Raw genomic sequence first — 26,317 nt, forward strand, 5'->3', positions numbered from 1 at the left:
CATGATACTGATGGAAAGAAATGGCCTTCCCCCTATCTTCAGCCCACCCCACCCTGAGAGTTAATGAACCGCTGACTTTATACATTGCATCTCGTTTCTTTCTAGGTCTGCTGAACTCTGCTCCTCTTCTCCTGCCTGGCCGTCATTATTTGAATGCTGGACTGTTGGCAGCTTCAGTAGGAGGCATGATTTATTTTATGTTAGACTCCAGCTATACAGGAGGCATGGCCAGCCTTCTTGGAGTTTCTGGGCTCTCCTCGATAATGGTAGGGGTCAAAAAACTTTACTCCTCATTCCTTTAAATTGGGCAGATGAAAAACTGGAGATGTACTGATGGCCGAGTCACAGCCAGCCCAAGAATAGGGTCTGGCAAGAGCTGGAACCTTCCTGAACAGTGGTAGGCAACTTGCTATGCAGAGTAGGGCCATATTGATACTTGCCTTGAAGCTCATAAGACGTTGTAGTTCTTCCCAATTTTATTTCCTTCTTTCTTATAGACTGTTTTAATTCAAAATGACAGGGGGGATTCTGCGTCTTTTTTATTTCAAAGAATATCCCTGGGCCTCACATAAACACCATAAGCGCTCTTAGAAAATAAACATGGCAATGACTTTAGCCTGGTCTACTGGCTTAGAAGCAAAGTTGGAAGATGGTTGAGAGCAAATCGATGTCTTCCTTCTGGTTTTCTGCAAAACTATGCCCAGAATATATGTTGGACACTCAAAAGAGAGATTACCTGCTGAAGCCTATCTAGAATGTGTTTGAAACTCACAGAATAGTCTCTTTTATCAGTTCCACATCTTAGTTTCACCTAATGAACACTGGTCATTGGGGAACCAGTATTGAAAACAGCCTCCACATTCAGAAAAGGGGTAGATACTGCTCATAGTCCTATGTTTGAATGTGGCCGATCAGAGTACAGAATTAGCTTTTCTCCTTTTCATTTTAAAGTGAAACTTAATAACAATAGCCCTTAGACTTATATACCGCTTCACAGTGCTTTTACAGCCCTCTCTAAATGGTTTACAGAGTCAGCCTCTTGCCTCCAACAATCTGGGTCCTCGTTTTACCCACCTTGGAAAGATGGAAGGCTGAGTTAACATTAAATTAGTGAGAATCGAACGCTGACAGTCAGCAGAATTAACCTGCAATACTGCCTTCTAACCACTGCACCACCATGACTCCAAAACCAAGAAAGACATGTAGAGTTATTGTTCCTCACCTAAAGACATAAATATTGTCAAACTAAAGTAACTACTTGCATCATTATCAAAGATAGACTCTGAGAATTGCTAAGGAGGAATCCCCTCAACTCCGAGTCAACTTTGAGCCTGGTGAGATTTGAACTGCCAAATTTCAGTCAGCTGGCAGGCAGCAGAAGTAGCCTGCAGTACTGCATTCTAAACACTGCGCCACCATGGCTCTTCAATATATCATTGCATAAATGTATACACATCTGCTCTGCCCTTTCTCTTTTGGTGCATCAAAAATCACAGGGAGTGACATTAACGGCAGCCATTGGTGGAGCAGACATGCCCGTGGTGATCACTGTGCTGAATAGCTACTCTGGATGGGCTTTGTGTGCAGAAGGGTTCCTTCTCAACAACAACTTGATGACAATCGTTGGGGCGTTGATTGGCTCTTCTGGAGCTATCCTGTCTTACATCATGTGTGTGGTAAGGTCAGGTCCTCTGTGGTGGGCTCCACTGCGTTTTTTTTTTCATGTTGTGACGTGTTTCTTCAGCTGATCCTGTTTCGTGGATCTCCTACTTTGTTAATCACAGCAGAGTTCAGGAGGACCTATTGTGGCAGCCATATTCCAGTCTTGCCTGGATGTTTCCAGAGGTTTTATGTGTCCTCCAAGTAGATTGCAACTCTCAACATTCTTGGGACCCCATTCACACAATGACTGGAATTGCAGTTCCAGGCTGGGGATGGGTCCTGTAGAAAGTCAGCAGCTCTTGTTGCTCATTTAAAAAGCTTAAAGGATTAATTATGAACAGGCATTTGCTTCAAAATAGCTCATTTTCTTTATTTCCGTCTAAGCATTATGATGGTATACTAAACATTGAAACCATATGTCAGAATGAAGTACGGCATTAAGTTCTGGGATTGAAAGCCATGTTGTGAATGGAAGCTGTCATATGCATGACATCTGTACAGAGTAAAGCATGCTTAAAGTACTGCTTTAAAGTCCTGCTTTATATCCATTGGAATCTTTCAATGACTGGAAGTTTTGGGTTAATGTATGGTTTATGGTTGGCCAGGCTATGAACCGCTCGCTACCAAATGTCATTTTGGGTGGATATGGTACAACATCTACAGCTGGAGGAAAGCCCATGGAAGTAGTTGGAACACATACTGAAGTTGGGATTGACCAAGCCATTGAAATGATCAAAGAAGCAAACTCTATCATCATTACACCAGGTAAGAGTGAACAATTAACCCAAAACTGATCTCTACATGGAGCTACCTATGCTTTGTTTGGTTTTGATCAATCTGTGAACCTCAGTAATGGAACTTCTCCAACTCTGGAGAATGTAAACCAGGGAAAATTGGGAAAGGTTGGGAATCATCCTATATCTGGGCCTCTTGTTTTGTTATCTTTTAACTCCTGAGATTCTATTACAAATAAGCGATTTTATTGTCTTAACTGCAGATACTGAACCATGTTTTGGGTGGGCCCTGCTTTATGAGTGGGGTCCACCATCATTGTCTTCTATGCCAACCCTAATTTTTCTTAGACTCAAACAGATTAAAACCTTTTACTGCGGCCGAACTGTGATGACAATTCACATATTTCAAGTGAACCCCAGTAGAACCCTGATCTGGTCTACTTTTTAGGACTCACATGTCAATCTTGTGAATTAGTTCAGACAAGAACCACACCGAGAAGTACTAGTTCTATCTTAATTGTAAGGTTACACTAGCAGACTCTTGAAAGTCTGAAACTGCATCTCTCCATCCTCACTTTTACAATCCTAAAAACTAGAAAGAATCCCTTCTGAGATGTTGGCTACAGGCTGAACTGCTTCATAACGGATTGTTGCTTAGTCCGTAGCTGTTCCTCCTGTCTCCCAAGGTCATTCTCATATACCATTACCTCACATCAGTCTTGCAACTAAGTCTGTGTCTCCTTTCCCTTCTTCCTGTCCGCATGGAGTAAATAACTGATGGTGGGACTATGTCTAGTTTAATGAAAGTGTGCTGTCGCAGCCAGTCTATGGGAATTGGATAGTTACTTAGGAATTATGAGCTGTCCCCTTAAGGGAATGCATCATGGTAAATGTAGTTAAAGGTATCCTGGGAAATGTAGTTCATGTCACGTGGCCACATCTGTATTCTTGATTGGCCACTAAATTGACACTCAAGGGGTTGGGGGAGTTTTCTTCATTCTTGCCTGAACTCACGAACTCATGGCAGCTTCTTTCTATTGCTACTAGATGGGTTAGGAGATAACCATCTTTTACTACAAAGCAGATATACAAAGGATTGGTCATTAAAGAAGAACTTTAAAATTTGAGGGGCTGCCACAAAGAAGAGGGAGTCAAGCTATTCTCCAAAGTTCCTGAAAGTAGGACAAGAAGCAATGGATGGAAACTAACCAAGGAGAGAAGCAACTTAGAACTAAGGAAAAATTTCCTGACAGTGAAAACAATTAACCAGTGGAACAACTTGCCTCCAGAAGATGTGAATGCTCCAACACTGGAAGTTTTCAAGAAGAGATTGGATAGCCATTTGTCTGAAGTGGTGCAGGGTTTCCTGCCTAGGCAGGGGGTTGGAACTAGAAGACCTCCAAGGTCCCTTCCAACTCTGTTATTCTGTCTGGTCTGATGCTCTTTGTAACACTTTCCTGGCCTTAATGCATGTTTCTTCTCCACTCGGTGTTCTCTCAACAGCCTCTGGGTACACTCTCCATGTTCTGATAGAGTTTTTTTCCCCCCTCACTTCAGGTTGGGGTTTATGTGCAGCTAAAGCTCAATACCCCATTGCTGACATGGTGAAAATGCTGAACGAACAAGGAAAGAAAGTCAGGCAAGTAAATGCCGTTGTTGATATAAATAAATTACGCTGGTTTGTACTAACTTATATTTTGATTTAATGATGTGTCACCTATGTATCTATATCTATATCCATATCTGTACCTGTATCTGTACCTGTATCTGTACCTGCATCTGTACCTGCATCTGTACCTGCATCTGTACCCGTACCTGTACCTGTATCTACCTATCATCTATCTATCATCTATTATCTCTCTCTCATCTCTCTCTATCATCTATCCATCCATCCATCTATCTAGCTATCATCTATCTATCTATCTATCTATCTATCTATCTATCTATCTATCTATCTATCTATCTATTAACTTTCTCTCTCACATCTATCTGTCTATCTATCTATCTATCTATCTATCTATCTATTTATCTAAAGCAGGGATGTTCATTCTGTGTCTGTCTGTCTGTCTGTCTGTCTATCTATCTATCTATCTATCTATCAATCAATCAATCAATCAATCAAAAGCAGGGATGTTTCAGTCCTATAGTTGTTTAACTGAAGGTTTGCAAAATGCTTTGAGCCTTTCTTCAGTGGTATGCAAATAGAATAAATAAATAAAAATTAAGCCTCCCTTTATGTTGCATGGCATTACAGCAGGAATCTTAGTGCCAGCTATTCTAAAATGAAAATGTTTTCAAAAAAAATCTCCCCAAAACTTGTTGGAACTATTTTGTCTTTCAAGACAAAATGAGCTTTTATTGTTGATCACAGATGGCAGAGGCTATAGCCAAGATCCTATATGTGGTACTCGAATTATTATTAAATTTATGTCTTATATTTTCATTGTTTTTAACAATGCCAAATCCTAGAAATCCAAATGAAACTTGTCTTTAATTTAAAACAAAAACAAAATGGCAGTTGTATAGTTTTTTTGGGGGGGTGGGGCAGGGGGAGGAATATTGTTTTTGACTAAGGAGGAGAGTCTCAAAACCGTGCTGCCATTGCCTCTCTAGGAATGTTTCTCCTACTTGTTTTGTTTTTGATGCTTTGATGCCTTTGAGTCAATGTTGAATCCTGGTGAATGCCTGGATAAATCTGTGCAGCTTTTTGGCAACATTTTGGAGAGTGACCAGCCCAAAGTCACTCAGGAGGTCTTATGCCTAAGGCAGGACTAGAATTCACTGTCTCCTGGTTTCAAGCCTAATGTCTAACTACTACGCCAAACTAGCTATTTTTCTCTTGCTTGCAGGAGAGAAGATGTAGCAACTCTCTCCTTTCTATGACCCTTGTCTGATATCTCCCCATTTCTCAATCTTTAGACCTGCTGCACGTTGTAGTAGTTGCTGAAACATCTCTGTTGAGTTATGAAGATTGGTATTAAAGAACAGCCATCTTGCTTTGTCCAACCAGCCTTGCAGGGCTGTGAGAAACAAATCATTCCAACCATTTGCCTTGTGCCCTTCCCTTGTGACCTTCTGACACACTTGGGTCAGTTGGCTTTGTCTGGAGGCAAGCTGGCGTTTGGCCCAATCACCTTTCATTTGCACCATGCAGCCAACTTGGCTCAATCCTCCTTTATTAGTTCAGCATTTCTTCCATTTTGGGGGTTGCAGGTTTGGCATCCATCCAGTTGCGGGCCGAATGCCAGGCCAGCTGAATGTCCTCCTGGCAGAAGCTGGTGTGCCATATGATGTTGTCTTGGAAATGGACGAGATTAATGAAGATTTTCCAGGTAGGGAATAAGGGTTGAATGAGGAGAATGAAAAATCGAACCAAACTACGGCTTAGTGTTTGCATTACATTGCAGCCACCCAAGAATATTAATTTTTATCTGTTTTTGGGGTCAGGCCGAAGAACGATGAAGCGCTCATCAACAAATGATGGCTTTTATACACAGAAAAGAAGGAGCAGATATGGTGTTTTCTCCAGGTTGCAAAATAGCAATAGCAATTGGCTCCTCATTTTACCAACCTTGGAAGGCTGGAAGGCTGAGTCAACTTTGACCCTATCAGGATCGAACTCCTGGCAGTGACCAGAGTTAGCTTGTAATACTGCATTCTAACCACTGCGCCACCACAGCTCAGTGTCTTTAGCTGAATCTGGAGTTCCAGTAGTTGTGAAATTGATGTTGCTATATGAGAAATTATATTTTCCTCTTGCCCCTGCTGTTTACTTCTCCCCTATAATTATTATTTCCTAGGCAATCTGCACCTCACTTGCTCTTAGCCACTCCTGCAAGCTACTGTACTGGCAAATAAACTCAGTTTCTGCCCATTTGATCCTATTAATAACCCTACACTGGAAATTGGCACCTACCGTAGGAATTCCTTCCAGCTTGAGCCAGTTGCACACCTGAAGCAACCTCTTGAATGGATGCCTGAAAAAGTCCTCTGAGATTGACAGTTGGCCATATTTTGTTGGATGCTAGAAGCACTTCAGTTCCAGAGTTTTCTCATCTGACTTCAGAGGTGGTCTGTTTTCTCAGGCAGTCCATCAGAAGACGAGGCAATTGTCTTTGACATCTCTTTGGGAGGTCAGGTTTTATGGCTCAGCAAGGGACTCATGACAGTCCTGGACCAGAAATAAATTTTCAAATTAGCATCGCAGCAATGAATTCAACAGCTTAGGCTTGTCAGGCTAATATGCCAATATGGAATCTCTCCAAACTGCAAGAGCAGCTGAATTCAGATGGAACAGATTCATGCAGAATCTACAGATTTCAAGCAGGCTCCCTACCAAGCAGACATACAAGCAGAAACAGAACCCATAAAAATGAGAGAGAAAGAGAGAGAGAGAGAGAGAGAGAGAGAGAGAGAGAGGAAAGGGAGTGGTGCTTTACATGCAACAAAGATTTTCTAGGCGTTGGGTTAATACTCACTTTAGTCAATATAGATTGAGGATATCCACAATGGGAATCACCACTCAGTCTTAAGCCGACGTGTTTTTATTCAGCCTAGTCTAGGTCAGTGGTGGGATTCAAACTTTTTTATTACCAGTTCTGTGGGCATGGCTTGGTGGGTGGGGTGTGGCTTGGTGGGCATAGCTTGGTGGGCATGGCAGGGGAAGAATACTTCAAAATCTCCATTCCCTCCCCATGCCACTAACCTGCTTTCCAGCTCTGTTCTCCTGTGCAGGGCAACAAAAGAAAACCCAGCTGATCAGCTGGGACTCAATGGGAGGCAGAGAATAGATGGGGGAGGGGCCAGTCAGAGGTGGTATTGGCTGGTCCTCCGAACTACTCAAAATTTCCACTACCGGTTCTTCAGAACTGGTCAGAACCAGCTAAATACCACCTCTGGTCTAGGTTTCTGTGAAGATAATATGAAGTGGGATAACTTGGTCACTTTGGGGAAGAGATAAGTTAGGTCACAACTGAGGATCAGAAACTGAGGAATGACATTTACTTGGTTTGTCCTGAACCTTACTTTGAACTACGTAGCCCAGTCCATTTTGGATATCCTGTATCTGGTTTTGCTCATGGGTTATTTTGCATAGATCTTGTTTTAGAAGCCTTTCCATGAGAAGGAGAAAACTATTCACAAGCCACAATTTCTGCAGACAAATAGTAGTGTAAGCAACATGCAAAGGACACCGAGTCCCAGTTAGCTGGCTCGCTATACTTAACAGTCTTTTTTCCCCAGCTTTCTTTTACAGTCTCAGAAATAACGTTAGAGCTTCCCCGATTTAGGTTGTTGTTGTTGTTTTTTTAATGTGATTGTGGCACCCTTGGATTTCGAAGCTTTTCATATTGAAAGGTCTTCCTTTTGCAAGCATTTTTCTTCTTACTTTCAGATACAGATTTGACGCTGGTCATTGGTGCTAATGATACCGTGAACTCTGCAGCACAAGAAGATCCCAACTCCATTATAGCTGGCATGCCTGTATTGGAAGTTTGGAAATCTAAACAAGTGAGTGACAACAAGAAACTGAGAACACAGCGTTGCGATCGTTCCTTCATTAGAGCAAAGAATACCTAACCCACAATGTAAAAAGAAAGGGGTCTTTGTCCACAAATATGAAAATGTTGCCTTCACAGCAGTGTGAGCTATTATTATGATACTTGTTTTGATGTCGTCAAATCCTCCAATTGACACAAGGTGCAGTTTCACTGGAAGAAGGAATGATTCTAGCATCCAAGGGACAGCACCACAGAAAGTTTGTTGATAATGCTGTCTTGGCAGTAAGGTCAACAGTCATGTTGGCTAGGAAATGATGACAGCTGAACTCAAAGACCTCAGAAAAAACACTGAGTTGGGAAGAAAGAGGAGGATATTTAATTAGACAATAATCTAAATGAGAATGTTCTGCTATCTGTTGCTGGAGAATCTGGAAAGCGCTCTAGAAAATATGCCAGTGTAATAAGCAAGATTTTGCATTTAACAGCCTGCATTCTGATCCAGCTGGGGCCTGCTTATGTCCTTATGATTATATGGTGGCTGCTTTTTGCTAAGCAGCAGGATGTGAAATATTGTATTTTTAGAATTCAAGCAATGAGGAAGAATTGAGGGGAGAGAATAGGCTTAGTCATGAAAGATGATTGATGGGGTATAAGAGAGCATTGTTCAAATATCAGAAAGAGGGGTAGAAGCAGGTGAAGTCTTGCTCTTCATTATCCTACTGGGCAGGACATAGAACAATGTAGTTAAATTACAGCAAGGCAGGTTCAGGTTGAGTATTGGGGGGAAAATGCATTAGAAATTCCTCATAGTAAGAGCCACTCAACAACACTGGAACCGATTACCAAAATCATCTGCTTGGAATGATTTAATTGACATTAATTTAATTCAATTTTATTTAATCCCTACCCTGGCAGGAGTTTGGACTCACCCTAATGGTCTCTTCTAGCTTTATGATTTTACAGTATTAATATGTGAATTTCTGTCCTTCATTCTTGCCTCAATGAAAAATCTACCGACTTCTGTTAAGTCTTTTCTGCATATCCTTGCACTGGTGTTGGTGTAAACCACATTTAAAGATTTAACCAATTTGCATACTGTATACTTCTTAGAGAAGGCAGGCTATGTTTTTAACTAGCTTTTTCGAGTAAAGGCAAGAAACAGTTGAGCTCACTCTTATTATGCAATTTGGTTTCTCCACCAGGTCATTGTCATGAAACGCACCTTGGGAGTTGGGTACGCTGCAGTTGACAATCCCATTTTTTATAAACCAAACACTTCGATGTTGCTTGGAGATGCAAAGAAAACCTGTGATGCTTTACAAGGCAAAATTCGAGATTCTTTTAGCCATTAGTGCTTCCAGTCATTCTAAGGCATCATCCAGTGATGAAAGTGTTATTATGTACCTTTTAATTTGATTGTGTTTATTGAAGACCTTGAAATCAATGGACCTTCTAACTAGCTGGTGCCCATTATTTGTATCCTTTGAAAATGGACTTACCTCTTATGTATATACATTGTTAGAAAGATAAATAAGAGAATCTAACTCATATGAGAAATGAATGGTTTCTCTGTGTCTTTATATGGGTGAAAACTCTATCTGTCCATCCATACATGCAATAATCTACTTGTTTCTCTAACATTGCTATGACATTTTCAACCTGTACAATAAAAGAGAAAAGTGATAATTTCTGGGCCAGTTGTAGTCCTCTGGAGAGGACATTCCATCACCACAGAAAGGGATCTTGTAGAGGAAATGGTGGCTATGGATCTAGATCAGAGATCTCCAATCTTGGCAACTTTAAGACTTGTGGACTTCAATTCCCTATGCTGGCTGGAGAATTTTGAGAGCTGAAGTCCACAAGTCTTAAAGTTGCCAAGTTTGGAGACCTTTGATCTAGTTTGACTTGTCTGCTCTAAGGTATAATAGTGATAGCTTGTGAAGATGAAGTAGAAGCATGGTCAATCAAAGCACAGCAATGGACGGGCTTGGAGAAGAGAGATTTGGGAAGTGCAAGTTGAAGACGAGGTCTGAGGGGCTTCAGACTGTAAGACTGGTAATACTTCTCCTGTTAGGAAGACAGATGAGGAATAAAGTTAAAAAAGTGGCTTTGCTAGAAGAATAAAAAAAAAGTGCCCCTGTTTAGCAACAGAGATGAAACTCTCAGGAAATACCAGAATGCATACATTGGAAGTGGCCTTCATCATTGCACAAAACCACGATGCCCTTCTCTTGATGGTGGAAATAACAATAGTAATTATTATTATTACTATATAGTTCTAATAATAGAACTATGGACAATAAAACCATTAGTGGTTGTTTTTAGTTTATTAAAAAGATGACTCCAAAAGGTATTTATCATTTGAATTACATATGCAGCTTTATAGAACATGTAAGATTTAAGATGCGTGATCCATCCTCTAAGGTGCTTTATTGTAGCTTCTATGCATGTTTGATTACAGCTAAGTTTATATCTTATAGGAAGGAATGCATATTTTGCCTTGAACTTCTTAAATTGTTATTTTGCTGCAATCTTAGGAGCAAATGACCTGCTCCTGTGTAAGGAAAGCATAAATGCCAATTCTTATGCTGGCTTCCATAAATAAAGCCGAAATTTAAAAAGGACTGTAATATCTAGAAGTATTAAGCAAGATAACTAACGGTATCTTCTGGACATCACAGGCCATTTGTGAGCTTTTAATCAGGACTGCCAATTTTTGATGGCACCAATTTTATTTTTTAATATTAAGCATTATAATAGGTGCCTTAATCTCCCATAAATTGTAATGTGCTCATTACAAAAAACTCACAAAAACGGAGGAAATATTTGTCATGTCCCTTGTAGGTTGGGAAACACCCTTCCTCACTCTCCAGAAACTAACCTCTGGTATAAAAACGTCAACTTTTTCTGAAGTTTGCTATACAGCCAAAGTAAGAATTCTGGGGGTTGAATTCCAGATCTATCTCCCATAGGTGTTAAAGGTGCCAAGATTGGATACCCGTTTTAGAAGAAAACCTTGGTTCAGACCTATAAGCAATCAGCAGCAGAACCTAAATTTTCTAACCTCATTTAAGCAATTCGGCAACTTAATTCAGTCCTAATCATGTTTACTGCTAGTATCCAGCTGAACGTATTAGTCTGGCTCCTTTTGGGGGTGGAATTTGGAAGTGGAATAATGAAACATAATGAAACAAATGAAGTTTCTGCTATCTTTAAATACAAACTTCAAAGTGATAATTTTATTGTTCAATAAATAAGAAAAAAATATTTCTATTTAGATGTCACAAAGTCCAGATTTGCTTCAGACCATCTTCTTCCCTTAACAGTTTTAAGCTTTGTCTGTGTAAATTTGGATTTAGTTTAAATTTAAAAGACAATAATTGTAAATATTCTATCTTGTAAATCAGTTTCAGTCATTCAAATCCTAGTTAGTTTTAAAGGATAACGGATCACATTTCTTTTGGGACATTTGCATGAGGAACACTTCACTTTTCTCCTGAAGAATCCTTGGCTTTCCTGATCAACTTATACATAAATGAGAAGAAAAAAAGCAAATTGTCGTATTGTCCATCGTAGTTTTCTTTTAAGACCTCCTTGTGATAGTCTACTAGAAAGTAATAAATTGCTTCAATGGTAGAGAGGTAAGTTTCTGGTTTTCCTTTCTGATGGCGCCAAAAGCAGGTTTTCTTAGATTTCAGCTCAATTTGTAGCAACCCTGCAGAGTGAAGAAAACCAAAGACGACAATGTAGGCATTTAATTACACAAAAGACTGAAAAAAATTACTTGTAGCAAATAGTTAACAGGTTTCTCCAAATCATTACAAACAAGGGTAAGCCTGATTAAGACATATGTAGGCAGATTTATTCGGTAACTTCCATTATGTTTTCAAAGTGTGGCTAGATAAGTCATCTCTTTTTCTCTAAAACCCTTTCTTTCCTGAAATGCAGCAATATCTGACTGGAGTACAAAAAAGTTTATTATACAGTATTGCAGTGCACTAGTTTTGGAAAAGCAAAACTTTTGGGAGAAAAATAAGAGTAGAAAGGAGGTATTTATTCCTGGTAACAGCTCTCTGCTATATCTAGAACAATTCCCAAGATTCGTTTCCATTCAGAAAAATAATACCTTGAAGCCGTTCATCTGTGATTATTTTGTTTGTCTGATTCCATGTACTGTCGATAAACACAATTTTTTTCAGGGCATTTTCACTCTTGGGCAATTTATCTTCACTCATGCTTCTACTGTGACTTGGCTCCAATTTTGCACACTTGGGCGCTGGCTCTGCTGACAAGCCCTTGGTCTTACATTTTGCTTGCAAAGAGAGAGGAATGTTGCTTATTGAAACTGAATTAGGTCCAGGAAAAATAAGTGCAATCTAAAAATGGGGCGAAAAAACCTTCATGAGATCTAGCTTAACCTCAACCACAAGGCAAACCCTATTTTTCCCAATGAATCTGCTTTAAAAATAGTCCTTCCACCATTATTTCTGAAAAGACCATCTGTGTAGTATTTACCAACAACATTGTTTAAACAAATATGAGAAAATGTTAAAACCCTGCAAAACTTTTATTTCACCCAAATGGGCTGACATGCTGATCCACCCTCTTAGGAATATTTTCTTTGTTATTTTGGCTTTAGGCCATCTGTACAGGTAGTCCTCTCTTACTGACCACAATTGAAACCAGTAACTCCATCACTAAGAGGTCATCACATGCAACATACCATGACTGTGACTTCCTGCTGGCTTCCTCAATGACTTTTCTTGTTGGAAGCTGCCCATGAAAGTTGCAAATGGCAATCACATAACCATATGACGCTGTGGCTGTTGTAGATGCATGTTGACCCCATGTTCTGACCCACACCCTTTTCCAACAAATCAAACACAATCCAAAAGGAAGAAAAATCTTGTAATGCTTTACAAAATAATTAGCTGTGATAAGCTGTGCAAGACTTGCCAAAAGATAACAGACAAGAAATATTTTGCAATACAAAAATCTTCAACTACAAACTCAGGATATCGGAACGTCCATGAGGCTGGAGTTTCAAAACGTCTTTGCTTTCTGCAAAGTACATTCGTTTCACAGCTGGCTTTTGTCTTCTTGAAGGAGGGGCCATTACCTTGCAGCCTTACTGCCGAGTCGCCTGTGCTGCTGCAGCTGCTCTCTCCTGAGAGCAGCCCTGCGCTCACACACACTTGGCATAGGCTTCTCGGGAACCTCTTCATCGCTGCTGCCAGCCCCCACAATCTCTGAAGGCAGCAGTCCACTCCCTAATGGTCCTGGCCCCTCATCTGAGTCCTCGCTCTCCTCAGCCGTCCGCACCTGCTGCCGGCTAACCACAATACCCCAGGGACATAGCAAGAACAACAATTTTTGAGGACCAGTTGTAAATCACATTTTTTAGCAGCTTCGTACCTCTGAATGGTTGCAGAACAAGTGCTCAGTAAGCAAGGACTACCTGTACTCTCAGGTAAATTCTTGCAAAAATGCTTGTACTCTAAATAAATAAGCCAAGAGGGGAGCTCTCTTCTGTGAATACAAATAAGCAAGAAGTCCTACTTTATGAATTCCTGGATAAATACATTGATTATTTGCTCTTATACAGGCAAAACAATGCTGAGCACAGTGTATATTTAACAGCAGCAATCATGGCAATGAGAAACAAAAGGTTTTCCTATGGTGCTACACATAGACAGACTCTTACTTCATGTTGCATTTCTTCATAGTCAGGAATACACGGATATGTATAAATGGTAACATCTTCAGAGGCCAGAAGCTTGGCATGTACAGCTGTACTTTTGCCATCCGTTTCATTGGGATGCTTGATTATATCAATCTTCAAGGGAAGCTTAAACAAAGAGCCCAGAAAGTGCATCAAAAAGACACCCCCAAATTCAACCATAAATATATACATTTGCTCAACCATGCATCCCACTCTGGATATCAGAGTTATAATACATGATTTGCACTGGTTACAACTCAAATTTTCAGCAAAATAATCAATGGGAAAGGACAAAAATACCATGAAATTGAATAATACAATTGAAAAGAAGCTACTGTTTGAATGACTTAAAGGCTGCCTTTGGGGCAAGTTTAGGTAGACATCTTTTCCATCATTTTTTTCAGCAGGGGTGGGGGCCTATGGCCTCTTTATGACCTGTGGACTTCAACTCCCAGAATTCCTGAGCCAGCATGTTGTAAGTGCGTGCTGAGCCCAGGGACGCTGCAACAGCCGCAACTTAGTAATCCCTGGAAACCATGGCTGGCTCAGGAATTCTAGGAGTTGAAATCCACAGGTCATAAAAAGGCCTACCTGTTCTAGAGAGACGCCAATGTTTGGACAGGAATCTTGGCTAGGAAAACTGTCAAGTGGCACTGGGCTACTCTAACCTGTTTTTACTTTCACTATAGCTGCTTTATGGTTATGGAACTTATTATGAAGTTTTTGGCACGAAAGACAAGATTAGGTTAAACTCCACCTTTATATTTCATCTATTAAAATGACTTGCTGGGAAATTTGATATCAAATGATGGAAGACACTGTGACCTTTCCCGCCCTCCTAGTGCAGTTCCCCTGCACTAACCTTGACAATAGGAATATCTTCAACCGGAACTGTTTCAACTGGAACATAACATGAATAACAGTAGAACATCCTTGATCCATGACATCTGGGGCATTTTGATCTTCCTTGTTTTTGGGCTCTCTCAAGAACAGCTTGAGATGTCAGGCACAAGCTGTCAAATGGGGTTTCTTGTAACATGGATGCGGCCAGTGTATCTTGATTTTGCAAACACTCAGCATTTCTTTTCATTTCCTGGTTCATCTTGGTCTGCTTTTTTAATGGGAGATGAATTTAGTGATATATTTCATATGAATAACATCCTTGGAACTGTTAAAGATAAATAATACAAGAATAAGCTTTCAAGTATAATTTCAGATAAGTATTCTTTGAGAGAATAGAAATCTTGACGAATGAGATAAAATCAGACCAGGGAAAACCATTCTCCATAAAGAGTTGGGAGGGCTGAAATTTAAAATGTGTGTGTAAGAAAGGGAGAGACAGAGAGAGATCCTAAACAACAGACACGCAGGTAGAAGCTTGATCTTCTGCCAGCATATCTGGATCTTACTCAAAGACTGCCCAACTCATCTTTTCTCCACATCTGTTCTAAGTGGTATAAGAATCAATCTAATGTGAAGTTTAACAGCATAAAGTTCATGATTTTTTTAATGTTTCGTATCTTAGTAATACTATTCATTAATAGAGACTTAACTTGTATGACAAGTGTTTGGTTATTAATTTTACATGTATAATATGCTTTACTATATAAAGAATATAGAAGATAACGGCAGCCATGTTTTTGGCTGCAAACATAGACCAGACATAGTTCATTTCCTTGATTCACCTGCCAACCTTTTGCAGTTTATTAAATAACCGTTACTTCTAAAATGATACCTATTAAAGGGATAATAACAAAAACATATTTGTGGCTTTTGAGTAAAAAGTCCAATTTCTCTTTTGCAGTATCAGCTCTTTCTCCCTGGAATGAGAATATTCTGAGACAGTTTGCTGAAGAAAGCTTGGCAAGTAAGTGAAGAAAGTTGCTTAGGTTTGGACAAAATTTTCTAACCACACAGATTCCTTAGTTCAAGAGCAGGAAATTAATTAATCTGTTATGCATTCCTGGCCTACAGATCAAGCCACCTTATATTAAATAACTGGTGGCAGCTTTCCTTATCACCATGGGGGAAAAATGCTGCTGACAGAGAAAGGGATAAATTTCATCTATGTTTTCCAGAACCATAAAAATCAAACAAATGAATGTCCTGTGCAGTTTGCTAACTGGAAGTAAGACATGCTTTATACAACTGAATAGTTCAAGTATCAGTCAGTCCTACTTCTAGACAGAATCAAATTTAAATCTTATGTGACCATTAAACTGAGCATCCTTTGCCACTCAATGCAGTTTCACATTGCTCTTTAACTATAGTGTGCTTTAAACATAAGTTATTCACTGCCTTAGGCTATCATATGTGGGCTGCCAAAATCCTGACAACCCATTTGGCAACAAAGATTTAGTGCTTTGTTAGACATCACTAAACCTCAATTGGCTGGGTTCATTAACATCATTTGCCCCCAAACCATGGCTTGCATGCTACAATGGTTGGATTCCCATCAGATATTTTGGTTAGCACAACCAGGGAAGCCAGTTATATCAGTCTCAGTGACCTCAAAAAAGATATAAACATTAAGTGGAAAGAGTGCTATGGAAATAGTTATATATAACATAATAGATTGCTGTAACATCTAGGTCAGTGTTCCTCAATCCATATGTGAACTTCAAATCTCAGAATTCTCCTGCTAAGCATGGATAGGCTTCAATTCACAATTCCACTTCAACATGATGGATGGGAAATTCTGGCAGTTGGGAAAGTCTGACAGAGGCAGCCCATTTGACTCTGTAGTTCTATGATAAGAGATAACAGATGATCAGAGTTGGAAGGGACCTTGTAGGTCATCTAGTCCAACCCCCCCCAAAGCAGGAGACCCTACACCATTTTTGACAGATGGGAGTCCAATCTCTTCTTGAAAATATCAAGTGATGGTGCTCCCACAACTTCCAAGAGAAAGCTGTTCCATTGGTGGATTGTTCTCACTGTCAGAAAGTTTCTCCTTATTTCCAGGTTAAATCTCTCCTTGTTCAGTTTCCATCCATTATTCCTTCTCTGGCCTTCGGGTGCTTTAGAAAATAGCTTGACCCCTTCCTCTCTGTGGCAGCCCCTCAAATATGGGAAAGTCATTTCCCACTCCACCAACAAACTTTTAACCCAGGTTGGGTTTAGTCCTCAAAAAGTCACCAAACCTCTGCAACAAACCAGCATAGCTCTTCTTCTGGACAATCATGCAGGTTAAGCTTAGGAACCACCCCTAACTACCACCTCGCATCTCTCCACACGCTCCTGTCCTGGGAGTTGGCAGCAATCTCTGGAGAGCCCCAGAGACCCCCCCCACACACAATTGTTTTTTGCAACTTAGTAAACCGTGCACAGGGATCCTGGGGATGGGGGTTGCTGCCCCTCCCACCCCCACTCCCAGCCCAAGACCTCTTCTCGCGCCCATCCATGCCCAAAGGAAACCCACCGCCATTTTGCAAAGTAATGCCCAGGGACTCCTCTCGGCGCTTGGAGCGGGTGGCGATGGTGGGTGAATGTGGGGGGAGCAGTTCTATTGCAAGGACGCCTCCCACGAGCGGGGACTCGCGCAAGGATCGCGCGTCTTCTCCCTCCTCTAGCACAAGGCGCCTCGCGCCCGTGGCGGAACTCCAGCGCTGGGGGTAACGGGGGAAGCCCGGAAGGATCGAATGTGCCGGACCGCGGGGGGCGGAGACAGGCGGTTGCTAGGGCGCCCTAGCAACGCCAAGAGAAGGTCCGTTGGAGGGGCGGGGCGTTCTGCTGCAGCCGCAGCTGGGAGGGTTCGGGCTGACGAGGGCGGGAGGCGGCCGCCTTGCTTGGGCAATGGGCGAGCGGGGTCGCACGCTGACTCTGTCCACTTACAAGCTTTCTTTTTCCAAGGTCGGCGACTGAAATCCGAGCCTGCCCTTCCCCTCTGCAGGGAGGGAGGACGGGCAACACGTGTTTGCGGTTCTCGAAAGAGGCTGGGAGGACATTAGAGCCAACGCTGCAATGCCCAGTTCCTGGGTTGCAAGGCTTGGTCCATACGTAGTTGGGGGTTATTGGTTTTGGTGTTTTTTTGCTTTTTTAATCTATTTAAATGGTGCACCTTAATGTACAGCTTGGCCTCCAGAGGTTGGGAGTGTGCTCCACCACTGGAGGTTTTTAAGAAGAGACTGGACAGCCATTTGGCCAGAATTAATATAGGGTCTCCTGCTAGTCCAGTGGGTTGGACTAGAAGACTTCCAAAGTCTCTTCCAACTCTTGTTATTCTGTACTTCCGTTCATCAGTAAAATGGCTTACCTTCAGAAGTTGTGGGTGCTCCATCTCTTTTTAAGAACAGCCATTTTTCTGTAATGGTACAGAGTTTCCTGCTTGAGCAGTGGGTTGGACTAGATGACCTCCAAGGCCCCTTCCAACGTTATTCTGTATTCTGAAGGGAAGCTCTTAGATACGTATCTTCCCTTTTCATGCTGAAGGCATGTTGCCATGTTTGGCTTGGGTACTGAGCTGGCATATTTTCTAAGTCAGCAGATGACACTGGAACACACAAGGCAGAGGTTTCCAAACTCTTCAGTTCATTGTCCCCTTCATGAAAGTTTGATTGTTGGTCCCTCAAAACATTTACTAAATGGAAATAATTTAATAAATATGAACTCTTCAGTTTATTGTCCCCTTCATGAAAGTTTGATTGTTGGTCCCTCAAAACATTTACTAAATGGAAATAATTTAATAAATATTACTTTGCCACAAATAACAATAGGTCAACTCCTTGGATAGTCCAGTTGATGCTTGGAGGTCAATATTCGCCACTTTGGAGAAATACCAAAGAAACCATGTTTTCATTGTACCTCAAGACATATACTAATCAAGCTTAGTTTATGATACATGTATGGCCCCTAGATTTTTATCAGAATTAAATGAAGCATGTTGTGTGAACACATAGTGAGAGCGAGCTATCTCACCATTTGCTATGGGATGTTTATTTATTGCTCTGCCAGACTGAAATCTGAAGGAAAAACAAAAACCCAATTAGAAACAAATTGTTTGTTGATACGAGGAATGAAAAGAGTTACAAAATGGTTCAGTGTAAATAAAATAATAGTATATCCCTCAAATGAATTTGGCCAACTGGCTGATTCTATTGAATCAGAGTGCTCAATTAGGATAGTGGTGGTGGTAAAAAGTCTTATGGATCAATTCTTTAAAAAAATTGAGAATGAGAAGTTTTTAAAATAACATTGCTGACTTTTTTTCCTGTTTCAGAAATAACAAAGAAATGTCCTGTGTTCACATATTTATCTTAGCCATGGTATGCTCAGTATGTTTGGGCAAAATGTCATTATGTACTATGCCAATTGTTATGCTCAGTTATACTTCAGTCTTTGATGGCATACATGAACATAACCACATCAAAATTCATCAAAGTAGCAAAGGCAATGTTTTGATCGTTAGTCTCCATTTCTGAAATTACTAGCAGCATACAATATTTCAGTAAAAACAAGTGGATTTCCCCCCAACAAGTCAGAAAAAAACCCAGGATTTGAGATACAAGGGCCTTGTTTACATATAATACTAAGCCAGAATTCTTTAAACTGGTTTGTTGAATAACCATAATGCCCTAATAGTCCATATGTATGTAAGTTTTACAAGAAACAATAAGATAGCTGACCATTTCATATGAATCAGATCAGAATAGTCCACATATTTTAAATTTTATTTCTTTGATCATAATATTTCTTCAGAGTATTAGATTAGCAAAACCCAATTTGCAGGCTTACTAGCACTGAAAGGAGTAACTTTTACTGTATAACAAGGTCTGCTTTATTTTTAAGACGTGTATCTTTGTGTGTTTATAGGAAACTCTAAAACTTCCTGGTACATTTGAGGAATTTTTGACCTGTTTCAATTTGGTATGTACGTTTATGGAATAATTTTCATAGCACTTTGAATGCATGGGAAATGGTATGAAAATTTCATTACAAGTAATAACAATAAACACCAGGAATGGTGATTGTACAGTTTGAAACATCTACAGGTCTTTAGATCCCCCTGTTATAGATTAATTATCAGAGCTCAGCAAAGAAATAATAGATGCAGGTATGATGATCAATGCTGGACAGTTTATCATGGAACTTCCGAAGGTAATTAGAAATGCTATGTGAGAGAAAAAGGCAATTCGTCAATGCTGTTAGATACCAAAAAAATAGGGTTGAACAAGTATAATATGAATTGCAAAATCAATACATCTCTTTATTTTTACTATCAGCAATGGGGAAACATCACTTAATATAATGTTCCAGTATACAGGTAGTCCTCGACTTACAACCACAGTTGAGCCCAACATTTCTGTTGCTGAGCAAAATATTTGTTAAGTGAGTTTTGCCCCATTTTACATTCTTTCTTGCCACACAGTTGTTAAGTGAATCACAGCAGTGCTTTAGTTGGTAATACAGTTGTTAAGTGAATCTGGCTTCTCCACTGACTTTGCCTGCCGCAAATTTGCAAAAAGTGATCATGGGACCCCAGGACACTGCAACCATCATGAGTCAGTTGCCAACAGCTGAATTTTGATCACGTGACCATGGGGATACTGCAATGGTCCTAAGTGTGAAAACTGGCCATAAGTCCCTTTTTTCCAGTGCCATTGTAACTTTAGACCAGGGGTCTTCAAACTTGACAGCTTTAAGACTTGTGCACTTCAACTCCCAGAATTCCTCCTCCAGTCATGTTAACTCGGGAATTTATTTAATTTATTTATGTATTTGATTTATTTGATTTGTCAATCGCTTACAAGATAATAAACATAAGTATAAACATGAGTAAGAATACAGGAAATCGGTACAAATAAATGGGGACAATAGGACAAGGGACAGTAGGCACGATGGTGCACTTATGCACGCCCCTTACAGACCTCTTAGGAATGGGGTGAGGTCAATAGTGGTTAGTTTGAGGTTAAAGGAGTGGGGGTTAGAGGATGTAACAACAGAGTCAGGTAGTGCATTCCAGGCATTGACCACTCTGTTGCTGAAGTCGTACTTTCTGCAAGTTTGAAGTGGTATACATTGAGTTTGTATCTGTTGTATACTCTTGTATTGTTGCGGTTGAAGCTGAAGTAGTCATTGACTGGTAGGACATTGTAGCAGATAATTTTGTGTACTACGCTTAAGTCTAACCATAGGCGGCGTAGTTCAAGGTTGTACAAGCCCAAAATCTCAAGCCTGGTGGTGTAGGGTATTCTATTGCAAGCAGAGGAGTGTAGTACTCTTCTCGTGAAATACTTCTGGACTCGCTCGATTGTATTAATGTCTGATATGCAGTGCGGATTCCAGACTGATGAGCTGTATTCGCGTATTGGTCTGGCAAAAGTTTTGTATGCTCTAATTAGCAATTCGATATTTTCGGGGGAGAAGCTTCGTGAGATTAGATTTACAACTCTTAATTCCTTTTTGGTAATGCTGTTACAGTGAGCTCTGGCACTTAGGTCATTTGATATGAGAACTCCAAGGTCCTTGACAGAGTGAAGATCATCAACGAGATCATATCTGCCTAGTTTGTATTTGGTGTCCTGATTTTTTTTTAGCAATGTGTAGGACAGAGCTTTTGTTAGTCGAGATTTGGAGTTGCCAGATGTTTGACCATTCAGACACATAATCAAGGCCTCTTTGAAGGATAGTAGCATTGTCAGTAGTGTTGAATAGTTTTACGTCATCCGCAAAGAGGATGCAGTTGCTTATAAAGTGATCACAGACGTCATTTATATAGAGTATAAAGAGTGTGGGTCTTAGTACTCTGCCTTGTGGGGCACCGCTGTTAACTGGAGCAGGGTTTGATATAGCGCTCCCTATTTTTACTATTTGTCGCCTGTTTGACAGGAACGCAGCAATCAATTCTGGGAGTTGAAGTCCACAAATCTTAAGCTTGCCAAGTCTGAAGACCCTTGCTTTAGGCAGTCACTAAACGAAGGCTTGTAAGTCAAGGACTGCCTGTACTTCGTGGCTTCATGTATAAAACAGACATTAACATTAGTTCTACCTAATGAGCCATGGTGGCGCAGTGGTTAGACTGCAGTGCTGCAGGCAACTTCTGCTGCCTGCTGGCTGCCTGCAATTTGGCAATTCAAATCTTACTTGGCTCAAGGTGGACTCAGCCTTCCATCCTTCCAACGTCAGTAAAACAAGGAAGGGGGCAAGAGGCTGACTCTGTAAACCGCTTAGAGATATATAAGTCTAAGTGCTATTGCTATTAACATTTATTTTATAATTCCTGTTCTTTGCAGGATGATTGGCCCAAAACCCCATACTTGCCAGATGTAAATCCTTATCCCTTGGTTTCCCGGATAAAAAATGACTATCCTGTAGATACTGTTGCCCAGCGTCTTTATGATAATGCACCGATGCCCTATGAAATTATTTCCAGATTGGAAAAAAGAATAGATGAGTGCAAACTACAAGTCCAGGAGCATGCTAAACACGTATTTACCCTGGAATCAGAAAAATCAGAAAAAGATGAGCAGCCAGGACAAGGTAATTCTGTCTCTTAGCTAATAAGTCCATTTTGGGGGGGTGGGGGAAATCAATATCAGTTAATTTTAGAACTTATAATAACAAGAGTCAGAAGGGGTTTTGGAGGTCATCTAGTCCAACTCCCTGCTCAAGCAGTTCAGACAAATAGCTGTCCAGTTTTATAGTCCTAAAATTGCATTGTCAAAAGGCAACTGGACTTTGGTTTTCCTTGAAGATGTTTCACTTCTCGCCCAAGAAGCTTCTTCAGTTCCGACTGAAGGCTGGAGAATGGAAGGGTTTATATTTCCTTGCGGTCATCTGGTCATTAGCACTCTTTCTGAGAGTCATTGAAGCCACTTGGAAGTTTATCTGTGCCCTGAATAGTGCAAATGGGTGTGCAACCTTCTGAAGCTTCTTGGATGAGAAGAAAAATGTCTTCAAGGAAAAATGTCTTCAAGGAAAAACAAAGTCCAGTGGCTTTTTGAAAAAGCACCTTTGGAACAACCACAACCTGGATGACTGAGAACATCCATAGATACTGCAAAATCCCCCTTCCTTCCTCACCCCGCTAACCTGCTTTCCAGCTCCGTTCTCCTGTGCAGGGCAACCAAAGAAGACCCAGCCAATCAGCTGGGACTCAAGAGGCAGAGAATAGATGGGCATGGCTTGGTGGGCGTGGCAGGGGAAGGATACTGCAAAATCCCCCTTCCTTCCTCACCCCGCTAACCTGCTTTCCAGCTCCGTTCTCCTGCGCAGGGCAACTAAAGAAGACCCAGCCAATCAGCTGGAACTCAATGGGAGGCGGAGAATAGATGGGGGCGGAGCCAGTCAGAGGTGTTATTTGCCGGTTCTCTGAATTACTCAAAATTTCCACTACCGGTTCTCCAGAACTGGTCAAAACCTCCTGAATACCACCTCTGAGTAATATTTGTATTTATCTTAGGATCCATTGTAAAATATCCCACTAGCAAATAATGATAAGTTATTTTGCTATGCTGGTGCGATTAGAGTTTCTTTTTTAAACACAGCAGTGTAAATTTTCCTGGGATACATTTAGACATTTCCAAATCAGCCACCCTGCATTCACTTAACTGCCCTGGCTACCCACGCCAGAGATTCAAGTAAAGTCTCCACCATGTCCTGTTTGTTGGCCAGCAGATACTTGGCACATGCCTAGAAAGAAAGCAGATGTGTCCTATTTGGTAGAGTTGATGGTGATCAGAAAATTAGGCTCAAAAATTGTGGTCTGGCTCACAGCAGCAAGAGGGAAATTTTTTCTTCCATGGCCAAAGTGGATTTAAAACACAGTCTTATGTAGGAGTATTATTTTAAGGCAGAGGTCTCCAAGCTTGGCAATTTTAAGATTTGTGGACTTCAGCTCTTGGAGTTGAAGTCCACAAGTCTTAAAGTTGCCAAGTTTGGGGACCCCTGTTTTAAAGAGATGTTCTACTGAACTATAATCTCTTGTTTTCCACAAAGGTCATTTTTGTACATACTTGGACTGAAATCCGAAAATGACTTCCTAATTCCTGGTTGTATATATGTGTGTCTCTGTGTATTTATATGTGTGTGTGTGTGTGTGTGTGTGTGTATGTGTGTGCGTGTGTGTGTGTGTGCATGTCTCTCTGTGTGTGTGTATATGTGTGTATATACATACATACATACATACATACATACATACATACATACATATATCAAGCACAAATATATTTGTGGTGGCCTAGAGCTTAAGTGGTGTTGGACTCAGTGAAATTTAATTTTTGATTAATAAATAAAACAGCATGATTAATCTTTGGATCTGAGGCTTTAGGCAGTTGTTTATATTATGTGGTCCCGGTGTTAACCTTAGGAATAGTAACTAAGTGTCTAAAGCTTAGCTCTGTTCTCACATTGGCCAATCACTTTAATTATTTTAAGATGTCTTAATTGCACACGCTTGAAAATATAGATGTTTATGTTAATGTTGGAAGTATTAAATAGTGGTATTAGAAAATATAGGTAAATGTTTTCCCACAAAATGGGAACTGTATTTTATATCTAGGAAGATGCTTTAAATTCTTACCTGCTTTTCTTCTTCTTTTCAAGACGAGGTAACTTCATCTCCTGAATCCCAGGATACTTCAAAGAAGAAAATAAAAATAGAAGTGAAGGTAATTCATGCATTGGATACACCTCCTCCACTCCCTTAAGAGATTGATTGCTACACTGAGAGAGCTGGGGTCTGCTAAGAAGTTTGCTTGTGCTGGTCTTAGGGTAAAAAAAAACCCTGTCAGAATAACAGAGTTGGAAGGGACCATGGAGGTCTTCTAGTCGGACTCTCTGTTTAAGCAGGAAACCCTTTACCATTTCAAACAAATAGTTGTCCAGTGTTTTCTTAAAAACTTCCAGTGTTGGAGCATCCACAACTTCTGGAGGCATGTCATTCCACTAAAATGTTTTATGTATACAAACAATTCCCTTGTTTTTTTCCCCCACCTTAAGTGAGGTGACTTCCAACAGTGTGCTTGTCCTGGTTTATTCATTCAGTATTTTGGATTAAACTGATACATAAATGGGATATTTGAGCTTCTTGTAAGTAAATGTTTTATTTAAATGACAGGCCACTAAAATTAATGTGTATAGTTAATATTTGTATTCTGCTCTATTAAGCAATTTGTCAGAATAGTTATATGCAGTACACCTTCTCTTAAATTTTCATCGCAAAATGATATTAATGTTGTGCTGTGCCATGTCTCAGTGTATGAGATTTTGCATGACTTCCACCCTCCCCCTTGGAAATTTCTCTTTTTCTATATCTGGACTTCATCTGCTCTAGTTCCATATCTTTATGATGTATTTCTTTAAAATGTATTTCAGTTTCCTGCTGAAGCTCCAAAAGTCTCAAGTAACAAAGACTTTGAGGTAAATTTCTATGGTGTAAAAGTCAGTGATGAAATGGATCAATTCCAAACCACTGGGAATAGAGCTCTAAAAATTAATTTATACAAAGTATTTGTCATCTGAACCTGAAAATGTACTTAAGCAATAAGGCTACCATTCTGGAAGAAGATATAGATTACAGCTTTGGTTTTTCCAAGCAATTATTTTAAAACATGAAAAACTATTTTGTTCAAGCATCTTTTATCCCTTGTTGGGACAAAACCAAACCCTTATTATGGTTTAAATAAGCTATGCAAATTCAGCCATTGTATGAAGTATGTTTAACAATTAAAAAAAACCTGTTTTGATCTGGTGAAATTATAGTTCTTGTTGGATTGGAATGCTGTATATGTAGAGCCATGGGCCCTTCAGTTGCTGTTCCTTCCACCCAAAATATGCCCCTAATCAAATAGCATTCGAATGGTCAGTAGAAACAGGACTTTCAAAACAGAGGATTTAATCATATGTGCTGCTCTGGATTAGGAATCCACATATTAGATTTTTTTTTAGAAAAAAGAAAAAATGTCTCATGGCACAATGGATTTCAAACTTGGATGCTTCATGGGGTCTGATGGTTGTGGCTCTTTTTCTTTTTTAGAATGCCGGTTTTTCTGGATTCAATTTGTGGAAGCTTACAAAACTTCCAAACAATCTAGAACCTGCACATCTCTGGGATTTGGTTCTAAAAGTCCAAAATTTCAAGGTATCAATTTTTCGTTTAACTTAAATTGCAGCACCAAATGGAACATACATTTGTGAAACAGAAGGCATCTGTGAGCAAGTGAGACATTGGGATAAAACTGGGATAAATATATTCCTGTTTTTGTAATTGCCGGAATGTGATACTACAGAAAGGACAGGACATTTCATTAGGATTTTAAAAAACAAAAAACAAAAAATTGAAGATGGCAAACAGCTTCTATATTTTTGCCAAGAAAACTACATTTTGTCAAGTCACTGAGAATCAAGCATGATTTAAAGGGTGGGGTATTTTTTTAAAACTTTTACTGTGAATTTGTGAGATATCACTTCATGAAAACAAAATTAAGTGGGCAGAATCTGATCTTAATTTTTCCTTCAAACAGTGGAATAAAGCTTCTAGATTTTAGAGGGGCAATCCAGCATTAATTCCTTCTTTTTTCTCCCTCTGCTTCACAAGATCACGGCTGTAGGATGATAAAACCTACAACCGGTGTGTGTGTGTGTGTGTCCCATACATCTAGATTTTGCTTAAATTTATGAGATTGGAACCAAGTTCACTTCTGTACAAGATCTCTTCCTGGGTTGATAACCTCTGCTACAACATGGCATGAATAAAGAACTGA

General features: G+C 40.1%; 3 protein-coding genes across 5 annotated transcripts in view; 2 read left to right on the forward strand and 1 right to left on the reverse strand.

Annotated features, from left to right (window-relative positions):
• LOC113442343 (NAD(P) transhydrogenase, mitochondrial-like) overlaps positions 1-9,442 on the forward strand; it is a 59,274-nt gene extending 49,832 nt beyond the window's left edge. Inside the window, exons 16-22 of the mRNA XM_026709873.2 lie at positions 106-266; positions 1,497-1,676; positions 2,268-2,427; positions 3,954-4,035; positions 5,610-5,728; positions 7,789-7,904; positions 9,097-9,442. Of these exons, the coding sequence (XP_026565658.1) occupies positions 106-266; positions 1,497-1,676; positions 2,268-2,427; positions 3,954-4,035; positions 5,610-5,728; positions 7,789-7,904; positions 9,097-9,246 (968 nt within the window). The 3' untranslated portion in view covers positions 9,247-9,442. The remainder of the gene's footprint in view (positions 1-105; positions 267-1,496; positions 1,677-2,267; positions 2,428-3,953; positions 4,036-5,609; positions 5,729-7,788; positions 7,905-9,096) is intronic.
• A 1,663-nt stretch (positions 9,443-11,105) lies between these two features.
• On the reverse strand, positions 11,106-17,226 carry DTWD1 (DTW motif tRNA-uridine aminocarboxypropyltransferase 1). 2 transcript variants are annotated; one of them, XM_026709876.2, is made up of 5 exons: positions 17,038-17,226; positions 14,479-14,724; positions 13,599-13,742; positions 12,021-12,270; positions 11,106-11,609 (listed from the first exon to the last, which is right to left on the reverse strand). In XM_026709876.2, exons 1-5 carry the CDS (start codon positions 17,041-17,043, stop codon positions 11,380-11,382), a joined length of 876 nt encoding a protein of 291 aa, XP_026565661.1. In that variant the 5' UTR covers positions 17,044-17,226; the 3' UTR covers positions 11,106-11,379. The 2 variants fall into 2 exon arrangements, with proteins under 2 accessions (XP_026565661.1, XP_026565663.1); XM_026709878.2 differs by having other exon boundaries at positions 14,479-14,784.
• A 2,169-nt stretch (positions 17,227-19,395) lies between these two features.
• FAM227B (family with sequence similarity 227 member B) overlaps positions 19,396-26,317 on the forward strand; it is a 75,650-nt gene continuing 68,728 nt past the window's right edge. For both annotated transcript variants that reach the window (XM_087941423.1, XM_087941422.1), the window contains exons 1-5: positions 19,396-19,481; positions 21,848-22,094; positions 24,159-24,223; positions 24,930-24,974; positions 25,591-25,695. In XM_087941423.1, coding sequence (XP_087797549.1) covers positions 21,965-22,094; positions 24,159-24,223; positions 24,930-24,974; positions 25,591-25,695 — 345 coding nt within the window. In that variant the 5' untranslated portion in view covers positions 19,396-19,481; positions 21,848-21,964. The remainder of the gene's footprint in view (positions 19,482-21,847; positions 22,095-24,158; positions 24,224-24,929; positions 24,975-25,590; positions 25,696-26,317) is intronic.

Source organism: Pseudonaja textilis, chromosome 13 (assembly GCF_049901715.1).
Source record: "Pseudonaja textilis isolate UNSWEBS1 chromosome 13, rPseTex1.2, whole genome shotgun sequence".
In the NCBI taxonomy this organism is placed as follows: domain Eukaryota; kingdom Metazoa; phylum Chordata; class Lepidosauria; order Squamata; family Elapidae; genus Pseudonaja; species Pseudonaja textilis.